Genomic DNA, 14,961 nt, shown 5'->3' with positions numbered 1-14,961 from the left:
AAAAAGAGGATTCATCTTTTAAAACTGACAAGTTAGACCAGGTACTATATATGTGATAGAAGGTTGAAAAAACCACTAGAGGATCCTCACTCATATGGATGGAATATTTTTTTTTCTTTCAGTAGAACACTATAAATGATTTAATGTTGATCTGTGTATACAACCAGTATTATGTATATTTTAATTTGAAAAATGTAATAATATTCCTTGCTTCCCAAGTTTGACCAAGCAACTAAACTAGTCAACCACTGTTGAATTCAATAATTACGGTAAAATAAGAAATGGAAAGGGAAGATGCTTTATTTTTTATCGTAAGCTTTGGGAAAAAACTAAAACTCAACTAGACACTTTGATAATATTTGTTTACAAAAAAAAAAAAAAACTAGACACTTTGACTAGTCATATACATGGAATATACATGGAATTTAGATATTTTACTTGCAAGAGTAAACGATTGTGTTCTCCTTGCATTATTTTTTAATATATTTAGATAGATGATCTATTTTTTAATATTGACAAGGGTGGCAAAAGAGTGGGAGAAGAGCACAATCATCTATTCTCATTGATAGAAAATCTCAAGTCACTTGGTATTTTCTATTACAAAACATGACTACAAAGACAAATAAAAGAAATTGAAAAATACAAAACTTCCATGGATGATTTAATGTTGATTTGCATTTGCATGTATAATCATTATTATGTTTATTTTAGTTTGAAAATTATAGTTTTAGGTAATAGTAAATTTAATACGTTTACAAGACAAAAATTTGTGTTAGCACATGAATGAATCATAGACTGGAAGCTTTGAAAGTTTTGATACGCATTAGCAAATGAACAAATTATATATCATCTAGGTTCCAAGTCCACCACCACAAATATAGTTACAAAATTTTTGGTGGATGTGTGTGTTGCTCTATTTCTCAAAGCAAACATAGTGCTGATATTGTATTAAAAATAATATGTTATCAGTTGGTGGAGGATTGTATTCTTCTCACATTCATTATAGGAAGAGTCTACCTCTAAGCATTAATAACAGGGAGAATATAATATATGATTGATTGTACGAACTATATTGAAATCATGACTTAACCATGCAAAACTGATCAGATTGATTTCATTTCAAACCAACAATCCTCTAGAACCCATGACTCCTTAGGTTGATTTCCATTTCTTAAGAAACCAACCATCCATTTCTATGATTGTGACCAACCCAATTGAAGTCATTTATAAATCACATTAATTATTTGATTGGTGTAATTTATAAATGAATTTCAACTTTGCTCCTGACACGTCACACCTCAATGAAATGGATGGTCGATTTCCTTGTCAGAAATGGACATGATATTAGTCTCGTAAATAGTTCAGCCGAGAGAAATTCTCTATGGAATGCCCAAAAATGTCTCAATTCTCAAGTTCTCAAAACAAAGCGGCATTGGCACCTTTTCATGTGGGGTGAACGAGGCAGGCACACAAGAATGTCGATTTGGGCACTCCTGGAGAGCTCATCTTTCCCATACTTCACACTTCCTTGGTATATGAAATCACAGGTATTACTTTGAAGTTCTACTGATAAGCGCCACACCCTGCTTAGTTCTTCCAATACTTCACACTTCCTCGTATATGAAACACATGAAAATATTGGAGTTCTCCTAAGAACCCCCCCCCGCACACACGAAGGCACCTTAAGATCTTTTTTTGGTAAGATCAAGGCAGACAACGTTGGTAATATCAAAGGTAAGGTCTTTTTTTCAAGCACCACCCTCAATAGAATCTGATTAGGGATTACTGTAGCTTTATCAACAATCACAGGATATACTGGTGTCTCAATACTTAAATGAGAAAAGGGGAACCTTCTGATATGTTATAATGTTAACAGAACCGAGGGTGACGGAAAAAATATTCCACACAACAGATCCCCAATATTTTTCAAGAGGAGAAAAGATAACGAATATGAGTAGTGATCCAAACAAGAGAAAGTGAAAATAAATTCAACAAAAAATTCACAAAACCAACCTTGCAAGTTTGTATGTACAAAAGATTACAGGTCATGCAATTTCTCATGTTAAAGTTGGGTACAGGAGCAGAGAGCCCAAGGACAATGGCCTACATTTTGTTTAGAACTCTTTAACCTGAATAGTGGACTTCACTTATGACCGAAAATGGAATACAGGGATGCGCGCCCACCCTTTTCTGCTGCCTTTGGAAGACACTGTTCCACACTCGCTGATCTTACAAGTTCACGCAAGTAACATGGATTACATGTATGAAACCATAAATGGAGCACATTACCGACCTGGGTTCTCCAGGTCCAGGCCCAGTAGTCGTTCCACTGCGGCATGAACGTTCCCTGCAGTGGCACTCAATGCACGAATATTAGCTTGAGTGTCAAAGAAACCCATTTCTTGGAGCTGTGTCAGCTGAGTAGCAAAGCGTTCTTCTGGTGGCACTACAGAAACAAAGGAATTTAGCCTCAAGGGTCAATTATATAAGATGGAAATTACAGTAAGCCTTTATCCTACATATGTTCATGAAAAGAATAGTGAAAGAACAAATACCATTAGATGTGTTGGGCATGCTCAAACTGCCTGCACCAAGGCCGCCAAACATGTTCATTAACAAATCCAATCCCATGTTGTTCGGTGTTCCTGCAAATGCAAGATATCTTAGAACCACCGAGAGATCAGAGGAACACAAAAAATTTGATCACTACTCCCGATAAATAAATAGGGGCAGGGTTCTGTGCTTCTCTGAACCATCAGTTTTCTCGTTCCCCCTTGCATGTGGATTTTCTATCAAGTAAATGTATCTCAAACAGAGCATTTGGTGTTATGTCAATGGTTACCAAATACCAAAAATCTAATAGATCAGATGGTCCAAAAACATAGATGCCTCACGCAGTAACAAAATAATCTTGACAATCTAATACTTAATACAGCTGTTCTACTGATGCAAGCATATGATGCTATCAGGCAAACTGAGAATTGCAGCAGATCAAATCTGACTGCACAAAGCTTTCCTCACACAAGCTAAATGAGGAACTTCTTCAACATACCTGTGGCCCCAGCAGTGCGATCAGGATCCCTGCAAATGAACACCACTAATAAGTAAAGGGATTTTTGTACTGACCCCTTAAAAAGTGTTAAATAAGTGTAACCTTATTTTCTTTACCCTTTTGACTTTATCATATTTATTTCCCAATGAGGGTAAATACTATCATTTCACGTGAACTCAAAAAACTGCTCAACAATGATTTTTTTTTTACTAGGGAACAGTTTCCTGCAGGGAGCAAGGCCCTGTGCACATGAATGCCAATGGGAGCGCTTGAACGCATCAACAAGGGTGCCATTCTCCATTCCTGATGGGTCTGGTTGAAGGCCCCAATGCTCACTCTACCATAAACCATTTTCCCTTTCTTACAATGACAAGAAAATTCAAATTACTCTTAAAAGTCTTTTGGTAATAAAATGTAGAACAATTCAAATAAGATGTTAAGTTCCAAATACACTTATACAATCATTTAGACCCATAAGCAAAATAATGGAAAATACGTATTTGAAGCAAATGATATGGGAAAACAGGTAAAACAAAAAGAAAATGACATAGAAACACTGATCATAATATTGGCTGGGGAAATGTACCAAGGGGAATCCCCCGATAAAAAGGGCCATGACCCCTTCACTTGTGTGTGTATATATACATACACAGCCTGATGTTAACTATAATAAAAATAACCCACCTGGGACTGGCTTTCAAATGACATTACTTTTTCCTTACAGTTTGAAATTCACCTAATTCTTACGATTGCCAAGTGAGGCAAGTTTTGCATCCATACCATTTTGCCAATAAAAAAGAATGCAGCTTCATGACTAAATGAAACTAAAGATAAACAAGATCAGAACACTGATTTATGATACTAGAAAAAAGGGTGAGTGAGCTAAGAGCAAAAGATTTGCTCAAACTTACTGTGCGGACTGTTGACGACCAAGTTGGGACATAAGTGACTGCTGCAAAGACAAAACTTGCTGCAGGAAATAAAAGTTGAATGTATCAGTAAAGATTTACAGAACTCAAGAACCCCAAACTGCAAAAGCTTATACTGAGACTACCAGCAAGTTCAAAACTGCATCAATCTAAACCACTGGTGGCCTTGTCAGCAAATTAAATCTAAAAGTTCAATGCATAAAATTCAAACCAAGACACCGTGAACACATTGATACACAAACTGCCAAAGAAAGGTTTCATGCATGCGTGGGGGTAGGGTGTGTGGTGGGGGGAGGATCGGGGAGAGAGTGTGTGTGTGTGAGAGAGAGAGAGAGAGAGAGAGAGAGAGAAATTGGATATCATTTCTTCTTCTTCTTCTTCTTTTCTTTTTTCCCTCCCCATGAGGCTACCTGCATTGTCTCCGGAGAAGTCAACTGACGAAGAAATTCTGGGTTCTGCATCATTTCTCGTAATTGAGAGTTGGAATCAAGCATGCTGCGCAGCTGTGGATTGAGACCAAGAACCTAATAATAGTTGAGCAATAGAGTTAGGAAATAACAAACAACATCATCAAGCAAAAGAACTACCTCTTTTACCTAAAAAAAAAATACAACATTGTTTACAGCTACCTGGTTCATGTACTGGGGGTTAGAGAGAACGCTCTGCATTATCTGTGAAACAGCAGGATTCTGCATAGATTGATTCATTTGAGAAGAATCCTGCGCGCCACCAAACTGGCGATTCATGCGAGCAAGCAAAGCCTGCCGCCTATAATCCCCAGCAGGATTTGGATTAGCATTGTTGTTTGTCTGTGCATTTCCTGCAAGATTGAAGTTTAATCAACATATTAGGTCAGCTTTGGAAAAAACCACAGGTAAAGGTTAATGTAATTCATCCAGGTGGAAGGTTCAAGTACAACCCACACATGAGCTCAATCAGAGTATCTGCTCGAGTAATAATTGAAATATACAGAGAACAATTATACAAATGTTACATTGGGTTAATTTGCTGAATAATGAGCAAAAGGGATTCATTCAGTCGTGTGTCTGCAAAACCTAAATTGAATATAGACTTTATGATATTATGGATGGATTAGCTGAAATATTAACATCCAGATATTCCTTAGCATCAGAAATTCCCCTCAGATAGAGCTTTGAGTTTTCTTTTCAAGGATCATCTGCTCCAGCATCACTTTTTCCATAATTTCTTCTCTTCAAAAATACTTTTTTAGTACAGTTGATGCCAAATTATCCATCTTGAGATACATAGGATAGAATAAAGGCTTACCACCAGCACTCCATGGATTGGGAAGAGGGTTTGTATTTGGTGCAGGACCAGTAGTTGTAGAGTTGGTTGATGGGTCTCTGGCCTGGGCTGCCTGGCCACCTGTGGCAGTGAAAAGGGCGGCAAATGGGTTCGAACTCGAATCATTTCCGGTGTTTCCAGCCATGGTAGTTGCATTCAGAAATGGTTCCTGAACAGTTTCATACATGCGCCTGAGCATGTTGAATCCTTCAGGAGAAGATTCAATGTTGCTCATTGCTCTGTCAGTGTTCCGCATCATCTCCCGCATTAGTTCAGGGTTTCTTGCAGCCTCCAATGTCTGTCGAAGGGTGCTTGGATCATTTAGGATGTGGGCAAGATCTGGATTCCGATCAATAATTTCACGCATTTGAGGATTGTTCATAATCAAATTGCGCATTAGATCAGGGTTATTCATTAGGTTCTGAATAACAGGCATGTTCATTATTTCCCTCATCATATTTGGATTCTGTGTCAGCTGTTGTTGCACTTGTTCAAATTCAGGAAGTCCAGTTCCAAATAAACCAGATACCCCACTGCCACCGAGCCCATTAACACCAAGTCCAGGGAAAAGAGATGCTCCTCCAAGACCCCCTCCAACACCTGCACCCTCATTGGAACCAACTCCAGGACTGCTGTTTGGACCTCCTCCTACATTAGTTGTACCAGTGGTGCTGGTTGATGACGGTGGAGCAAATCCTCGGACCAGGTGAACCGTGTGATCTCCCTGCAAACCTACCAATTGGAAAAGGAAATTAGAAACCAGACAACAATTAGCTTCTTCGAACACAATATCCAATAAGAACAAGACAAATCATATATTCAAGATTTCTCCCCTTCTCTTGAAGTGTATATGTAAACCCTGCCTTCCAATATCGGAAATAAGCCCGTTATCGGCCCAAGAATCAATTTCACTTAGGTAGCAACCAATCGAGACAAAATGGTAAGTCAGTAAAATTAATCCCAAATTATCTAGAATGGAAGCTTTCTTTTAAACATTGAAACATTTTCATTATTCTAGAATTTCCAAAACAAACTAAAAGTTAAATAATTACATTTTCTCAACTAAAAGTTAAATAATAACATTTTCTCAAATAAAACGTTTAACAACTGACTATATATCATTGAAAGTTAATAAGAGACATTATCTAAAGTACAAGTAAACAATAAATGAGTGGGGTTCATCATTAGACTGGGCTTCCAAATCTGACGTGAACCAAATTCTAGGGATTAGAGTAATATAGTATTATGTCCTAGAATTGGGCTCACTGTAGGATCCTCTCTCAGGGAACCAGCAGCCTTCCAGGGCTGTTGGTGTCTTTAATTGAAGGATTACGAATTAGGGTTTGCCAATGTGTTAGGCTTAGGACCAAAGGAAATTGGGCTAGGGCTTATTGCTATGCTGTAATTGTAGTTTCAGACTGGGAATGGATTGAGGTAAGGGATTAAGAGCGGGGGAGGGGGTTTAGGATTGAGGATGAAGCGAATTAGGGTTCAGCTGCTGCTCAACTGTAATCCCAGAATTATACTTCTAGTTCAGAGCTTAGGTAATGAGATTTTAAGATTCCAGTTTGGCTTGGGAAGGGGCTGTTCTGGATGTTTTATAATTTCAGATCAATCCTGATAGGCTTAGGTCACTCCTAATTGGTTTAGGTTTGGTTCGAAGTAGTCCTACTTGGGTTAGGATTCTTAGGGATGGGTATCAAGTGTAGGGGGATGCGGAAGCTAGTCCTGAAAGGGTGAAGGGATTGGAGTTGAGTTTGAAAGATATAGGAGTTCTAGGGTGAGGAAATATTCCGGTTTGGAAGATATAGGCGTTCTAGGGTGACGAAATACTCTGCAATAAAACACACAAAAAATGTCAAAAAAAGAAAATAAAAATTGATCTAGGGTCCAGACAACTAGCTGGACTCAATGGGACCCAGCCTTAGGACACCACAAGCATGGCAAATTACCAAAACACCCGTGGAATGAAATAGGGGCTGTACGGTTTGGGAAAGTAACCCTAGGCATGGAACCCCTTGAAACAGTTTACATCACAATCCCTTAAAGTCATGCACTTTACACATTATCTGGGGGGAAAATAATCAAATATTGAGGGTAAGTTTCAACAAACTTAGCAAGATCAAATCCAACAAGATATCATACAAGTTTGAAACAAGGTCTTAAGATAATACAAGAGACACAAGCATGTGCAAAAGAATTTTTACATGAGCCCCCCACGTCACAACACCCCCCCCCCCCCCCAACACCCCAAAGAAAGAAAAACTGAAGCCTTAGAAATTCCCCCTCCACACTTCATACCATTACTGACCGCACAGTGTACCGTTAAAATTCATAGTGAATTTTCAATATGACCATATTTCCCCTCAAGGAGTAAAAAGACCATAATACACCCTTGCAGCAACAGCACCAGCCCCAACCCTAGTCATTCTCTCCTCCTTGGATCAGCCAAAGATCTGAGATTTCAAGCTGATATCTCAGTTACTGGAAAAACAAAATTAGGGTATCCAGATTATAGTATGCGACAGAAGGATTATGAGTTCATTCCTGGTTTTCCAATTTCTGAGAATGAAACCTGATTTCAAGAATAACACGCAACCGAATGTATCTCAAGTTTAGCTTTCTCATTGGTAAAGAGAAATCGTGAATAGAATGTAATTATAGTTTCTCCTTTTGTTACCCCGCTTATTAAATTTTCGGGGCTCGGGATTGGCGGCATGGTTTAAAACCTAGGAGATTGAATTAGTCCACTTGGTAAGAAGTCAGCATGCACATAACACCAGATTTCTCTTCTTCCTAGTATAAAAGACAGCCCCTTTTTTCCGTCCTTTGCTTTCTTTCGCTCTCTGTGGCAGGCGAGGACCACTGCCTAGGCTAGAGTCATTCTTGATCCCTGGCCCTTCCACGTCCCTCCTTTGGTTTTGTATTTGAAATTGGGATATCTAGAGATGCCAAGCCAACAAGGACTCAAAGTCTTGAACCCTGCACTGTAAAAACCTGATTTTTCCAATTCAGTTTGTACTGTTGTGGTAGGACAGTATCCAGTTCTTAGGGTTTTTGATTGGAGCAAGATTAGGTTATATAACAGATCCTTCAGTTTGGATGGATGGGACAAAATGGATTTAGGGAGAATTTCAAAAAATTTGAAGGGTTTGATACATCTGAGTCTACTTCCTGGTAGTTTATATTCATAAGCTTTCTTCTCAGTTCTGTCAGTGCTGCCCAACAGAAGGGGGGGGGGAATAGAGTTAGAAATGGAAGCACCACTGACCAGTTGATGCAGAGGGCTACAGGTTCAAGTGAACCGAAGAAGAGGTGGAAATGGATGGAGCACATGTGGCTGGAGGTACACAGCAGCAGCAGCAGCTGGATCACACAGCAGTTGGAGGTCGAGGTTCACAGAGGTGGTGGCCAGAGATGGAGGTGGGTTCCATCGTGTGAACAAAGAAAGAAGAGAGAGGGAAGGGCAAATACGGTTTTGGGTAGAGTGGTGATTTCATATTAGATGTTAAAATGAATTTATTGAGGGTAAAAACATAAAATCATATTTAAGGTTAACAAAAAGCAGATGGTGTGAAGCATGGCTTTGGTTCTAGGGGGTGCACCATGTTTCCAACGAAAACATAGGGGGCCTCATGTTAAGAATTATATGCAAAATCTAATGAACAATAATAGTTATGCAAAACTTGTTCTTTTATTTAATTGGACAAAGTACAATGCCCCATGTTGTTTCATGGCTTGTGCGCATTAAACAACTTTGACATACGTAGTGCTCCTTAATGTTAATTTAACCCCATGCTGTTACATGACTTGTGTGTTACACAACCTTGATATGTGTGTTGGTGCCTTAAATGTCATCACGGATTTTTTTCAATATGACGGGAAGTAAGATGATCCACACCTTTATGTGGCCTACACATGTTACATAGCCTTATCAACCCATCCGGTTCGTCATTGGACCATGATTCATGGAAAATGCACCATAACATACAATACAAAATTTCATGCCATATCAAGCTAAATCTTGGTCTTCACATTAAAAATTCAAAAATATTCGTTAACCATGGGAAAATGAAAAGGACATTTAGATTCATGTATATATCTCACATATATCATGTCAAATTTCTGAAGTAGATAACATAACACTAAGTATTACCAAATAAGGAAATCTGAGAAATCTTCTTTTACAATAGAATGCAATCTCGATTAAGAACATGATGATTCAAACTTGTAGATACTACGTAAGATTTTCACTTGCCATTAAAAAAAAATTAGAATAACAATGTCTCATGCAATCCAATACACCACAAACACATCTCAAAATAATAAAACTAGTTCAAAGGAACTAATTCAAGAAATATCCTAATAATCTAAAAGAACATTCTTTTTTCCTTTTATATCTATCTGTAAAAGATTATACCCTCATATATTTATATAGAAAAAGGATACATAAGAAAGTGAAGTATTAAATGAAGATATAATACTTATATTGCAGGGTCACAACAGCAAACACTCCATTATAAAATCAGACAGTAAGTCCAATTATAGCTACCACCAATAGTCACAGAGAATATGATAAAAGAGCTCAACAATTTCCAACCCCTCAACCCCCATCCCTTACAAACCCAAAGCCCAATAGATGAAACACTTATAGCTATTCACTCTTGCAAAAGAACAAGCTATTGCAGTAAAGTATCCCCCCCCCCAGTAAGGTGCACCCCTGAAAAATTAGTTGCAATGGTGACACAGGCAAGTCACAAGACATAAATATAAATACATTAATGTACAACAAGAATGTCAAGAAAAAGTAGAATCCAGAAGAAGATTATAACCAACTCAACAAGCCTAACAAAACAGCCAACCATGAAAAAAATAAAGAACCAGTTGCCACTAGTTGCAGAACTGTAGAGAGAATTAGAAGCACGAGTGATGCAACCCCAGCATAAAACTATTTCTGTTTTGCTGGTACATGGACATGAGCCTTTTCTTTTAAGGTGATCATACAGAGCTTATTTGGGAGTCCCTTGATCAACGAAAAACTCCAAAAGTGTCATTTGATATGGTATGGTCAAGTTCAAGGGAGGCCTAGGGATGTCTAGGATGGAGAAGAGAGAGGATTCTGATTGAAGGAGCGAAAAGAGGCAGCCCCAAAATGAGCATAGGAGAAGTTAGAAAGAAGAAACTGTCTGGATCTTGTCCAAGTATGACATCGGATAGAGCCTGAAGACGGCAAGGATCCATGTTGCAGACCCCATTTGACTGAGACGCTACTGACTCGCCGGGTTGTTCATGCTTTCTTTCACTTTCATCTTCATTTTTCTGTTCATTTGTATTTTTCATTTCTCATCTCATTCCTCATCCCTCTTTTCCCATCTATTCATTCCCCTTTTTCTTTTTTAGAGCATGGTTTTCACCACTCAGAAAAAAAGTTCCAACTTGAGAGTCTTCAGTGGCAATCAGCATCTAATTACCATGGGGTTACCATATGTGTCATGAGAACACATGATATGGGCTGTACTATTATCTTTCTTAGTCAAGTTGCTTTTCTACGTTCCAAACTAGACTAGGTTTAGCTTTATTGTGAACACATGATATGGGCTGTACTATTATCATTCATAGTCAAGTTGCTTTTCTACGTTCCAAACTAGATTAGGTTTAGCTTTATTGTTTCCTTATCAGATGTATAACTCCTTTTCCTTTGGTACTTTATATTTTATAATATTGGCAATTTGGCATGAAGATAGAGGAGGGAGGGAAGGGGGATTCTCTCCTGATATTTCTGGGTTAGCAGTCACACCTCCCTTATATTCTTTTCTTCGTGACTTTTTGTTAACTAGGGATTTGTAGATTCTGATATCATAAGTTTGTAACAACATAGAGGGATACAAACATCAAGTCAAACCCTAAGGTGATAATTGGCAACAACTGTAGGAAATAAAAAGGATAATAAGGCTTCCGTTGGATCTCCATCCCCTCCGGGAGATGCAGACCCAGTATCAAAAAATGATGAAGTATTCAAAACAACTCAACCTAACAGAGGTGCATGCACGAGAGCAACACATTAGAACAATCTAATAGGTATGTCTAAGAACCCAAATCAAAAGAAATTCAAACAGCTAACCATTTCTACCAGCTAAAGGATAAATTAGTCATAAAAGGATACATGGATCCCAATTAATATGAGGACAAGCCAAAACAGATGGAAGTGAGTTTTATGTTTTTCTATTTGGTCCAAATCAGTGATTTAATTCTGCACACACCATAAATTCAAGAATTGTTTATGTCTCTCCTGGACACCAAAACAAGTCACCTGATATTATAATGCCTAAAAGAGAGAAACACAGAGAGGGGGGTTGTATGTCCACATGAAGAGGAAGTGATAAACAACCTGATCCAAACAACTCACACAAGAGGAGATGAGTACACAACTTCACCAGCATTAATTTCTCCCAGATGCTGCTTCCTCGCAAAAATGATGTCAACATTCAAGATGTTCATGTCTAAATATTTGGACTTTAATTTCCGGAAACCATCCCATAAACTCCATAACATTCTTCTCATGGCCTTTCCTATCTACCAAAGTCTGAAGCTTCTGATACAAAATTCAGGATAAAAAGAGTTGAAGTATAGCAGACTGGATTCTGGAAAAAATGGTCACAAAGATCCTCTGCAACCAAATTTTCAATCCCTTGTAATATACTGAGAAGGGTCAAAAACTTGGTAGAGCTTAGAGGGATGTATAGCCCTCTGGCTCTTACAGGCCAGATGATGCCATGCCTTTAAAGCAGACTGTACCAACTTTTTCCAGCTGATGCATATAGAATCAGGAATTCTATTTTCTTTTTCCCTAAGTCACCGGGTGCATCAGAATGCATTGTGATATTTTGCTTGAGGCATGATATCTTATCGTAAGTTTTTGATCATACTATTTGCTTTTGATTTATTTATATTCCATAAGTAAAGTTGAATGGCAAAACACTATCTGCATAGTTGACAATATTCAGTGAAGCACATTGAATGAGTCCTGCCAACTTTTAACGTCAGTCGTATAAGTTAAACTCAGGTTTCATCCACAGCAATCAAGCTATTATATACAACAGGTTAAAGTGATTTTGGAAAAAAATATTATATACAGGCATGCAGTATATCCTTGAACTTGTATACAAAAATTAGGGTCAAGTAAAGATTTCAACAATTGGAACTATATTATTTCCATCAAGACACTAGTTTACCTTTCATGAAAAATGGAACAACTATGAACCTATAATTGGTGCTACATAAATGAAACTCTCCCCCCCCCCCCCCCCACCCACCCCAAGAAAAAGGAAAAAAGGTACCAAAACCAGCACTACAAAAGCCACACAGCCACAGACAGAAAATTAAAAGAGACCCTGTCACAAGCTCCTCACAAGTTACCTTATGTACCAACTCACTGACTTCCCACCCATACCCATAATCCTTCCACTATTCTAACCACAAACAAATTGAATGAGGGATTCAAAGAACATGGAAAATAACAACCTGACCGATATCTAATACAGGAGGCGACTGCCACGACGTGGCCTATGGAGGGTCAATAATGCAAGCAACCTAACCCCGCTCAGGATGTTTTCCACTCAAATCTACGACACTAGGTCACAGTGGAGCAACTTACCATACCATTCTACCAAAAAAAAAAAACTTACCATAGCATGAAGGTCTGCCCTCAACTAAGAACACGTGTAAATTTAACCCAAAGTCTGAAAACATATAGAATAAGTGCATTGGAGCTGAAAGGGATCATGCACGAACTTAAACCGACTTATGCTTCTAAACTATATAATGTATGAAAATGATAGCGGCATTTCTATAAAGATCAGCCTACCAAGAAAAACTAGATTCAATGAGATCGAACAAAATCCTGCTCAAATACGTAGACAACATAATTTTAGGGAAACAAACTGACGAAACAACATAAAATAACTAGAGCGGAAATACGAAAAATAAACATACCATAACTCTCTAGGGTTTGGTCATCTTTAAGGATCCGTCCCTTGTAAATCAACCGTTGTTGATCAGCTGGAATATCACAATTCTGTGCAAGAATAGTTTTGAATGTTCGGACGGTTGCTTCAAGGCAACTCTGCACAGAGAACTTTGAACCGTTCGAACAACGGATTTGAACGGTAACAGCAGTACCAACTGGGTCACCGTTTACATCACCTGAATCGCTAGCGCCGCCCATGCTAACCCTCCCCACAATGGGAGGCTCAAATCCAACTTCAGATAAAGAAAGAAATAAAATACAAATTTCACGACAGAAAACAAAATCTGAAAACCCTAACTCGTAGTTGGATATCGATATTGGATCTACCAACAAGTCAATTGACCAAGAAGATGTGCATTAGAAAGCGGTGGGCAACGGATTAATAGGGAACAAAAGGGACGAAGGGATCAGAGGAGGAGTTGTCTGAAAGGGAAGAATATATCTTTCCTGCATATAAATTAAGCATAAATCGATTTGTTTGGTTTATTGAATAACCATAAACACACCATGAGACCAGAGTGGAGAACAGGAAAAGTACTTCCTGGATCAACGTACCAACAGATGAATCTTCATGGTAGATACCATAAGAGCTGAGTGTATATTATTTTTCCATTACCGGAAAATAAATAAAAACATACATATATAAATCATTTCTTTGTAATTTTTGTTAAATTATTTAATGATTCATGAACGAGGAGGGGTATTTATCTGAACAGGGGATTGTATATCTTACATTCTCACTTTTGCGTTGTCATAAGAGAATAAGAGATAGCTTTGGCCCATTTTTACTCTTTGGATCTTGCAAGTACGTAATCCGATTTTTCAACTTTTTCATAATGAAAAGGCAAATTTTCTCCCCCCAAAAATAATGAAAAACATTTCTATCAAAAAAAAATATTTTTTTTATCACAAAAATAAAATAAAAATTGGGCAAATTTCTATCACTCTTCTTCTATAATAAAATAAAAATAAGGCAAATTTCTATCACTCTTCTTCTATAATGAAGTTTACTAAAATTCTCTAGGGATGGGACATTAATATGCCTCAACAAGAGTCGAACCTACGACCTCTTAGTAATTTAAATGGGTTCATTCTTCATAGTTTGCTAAAGAGCAAAGAGAGAAGAGAGAAGAGAGAGAGAGCGATCTGGAGAGAGAAAGAGATGGAGTTTTGCAATGAGAGAGAGAGAGAGAGAGAGAGAGAGATCGTTGGAGATGGAGATGGATAAGTTGTAGATTTTTGCAGTGAGTTTTGCTTTTGTAGCGAGAGAGAGAGATTGCTAGGAGTTGCAAATTTTTGCAACGAGAGAGAGAGAGAAAGAGATGGCTGTAGATGGATGAGTTGCAGATTTTTGCAGCGAGAGAGAAAAAGAGATGGTCGGAGATGAGTCGCAGATTTATGTAGATTTTTGCAGCGAGAGACCTTCCCGCCGATGTGCTTCCTTGGGGTTTTCACAGCCAAAAGAGGGACCAATGCTTTGGTCATGTTCTTGGAGCATAGAATTGCTCGCCGGAAAATGCAGGGTAACGACGATTCTTGCCGACATTTCGCTGTCAGCGATATTAGCCGATTTGTCGCCAAATTTTCGGCGACTTTTGGTATATGTCGTTTTGTAGGTAGGTTTCGTGTCACCCTTGAGAGACTCACCG

At 38.2% G+C, this 14,961-nt stretch overlaps 1 protein-coding gene across 4 annotated transcripts; it reads right to left on the bottom strand.

Annotated features, from left to right (window-relative positions):
- Positions 1 to 1,885: 1,885 nt before the first annotated feature.
- On the bottom strand, positions 1,886 to 13,993 carry LOC149015517 (ubiquitin domain-containing protein DSK2a-like). Of its 4 annotated transcripts, none has more exons than XM_089155246.1 (8): positions 13,279 to 13,993; positions 5,269 to 6,018; positions 4,611 to 4,801; positions 4,392 to 4,505; positions 3,964 to 4,022; positions 3,053 to 3,081; positions 2,558 to 2,645; positions 1,886 to 2,457 (listed from the first exon to the last, which is right to left on the bottom strand). In XM_089155246.1, exons 1-8 carry the CDS (start codon positions 13,508 to 13,510, stop codon positions 2,286 to 2,288), a joined length of 1,635 nt encoding a protein of 544 aa, XP_089011372.1. In that variant the 5' UTR covers positions 13,511 to 13,993; the 3' UTR covers positions 1,886 to 2,285. The 4 variants fall into 4 exon arrangements, with proteins under 4 accessions (XP_089011372.1, XP_089011373.1, XP_089011374.1 ...); XM_089155247.1 differs by having other exon boundaries at positions 1,886 to 2,446; positions 2,556 to 2,645; positions 13,279 to 13,992; XM_089155248.1 differs by lacking the exon at positions 3,053 to 3,081 and having other exon boundaries at positions 2,358 to 2,446; positions 2,556 to 2,645; positions 13,279 to 13,992.
- Between the last annotated feature and the right edge of the window lie 968 nt (positions 13,994 to 14,961).

The sequence above is a fragment of the Hakea prostrata genome, chromosome 5 (genome assembly GCF_041222555.1).
Source record: "Hakea prostrata isolate BN-2017 chromosome 5, UWA_Hpros_2, whole genome shotgun sequence".
Classification (NCBI taxonomy): Eukaryota; Viridiplantae; Streptophyta; class Magnoliopsida; order Proteales; family Proteaceae; genus Hakea; species Hakea prostrata.
The sequence above is the reverse complement of the archived record's forward strand: the minus strand, read 5'-3'. Positions and strand labels throughout refer to the sequence as shown.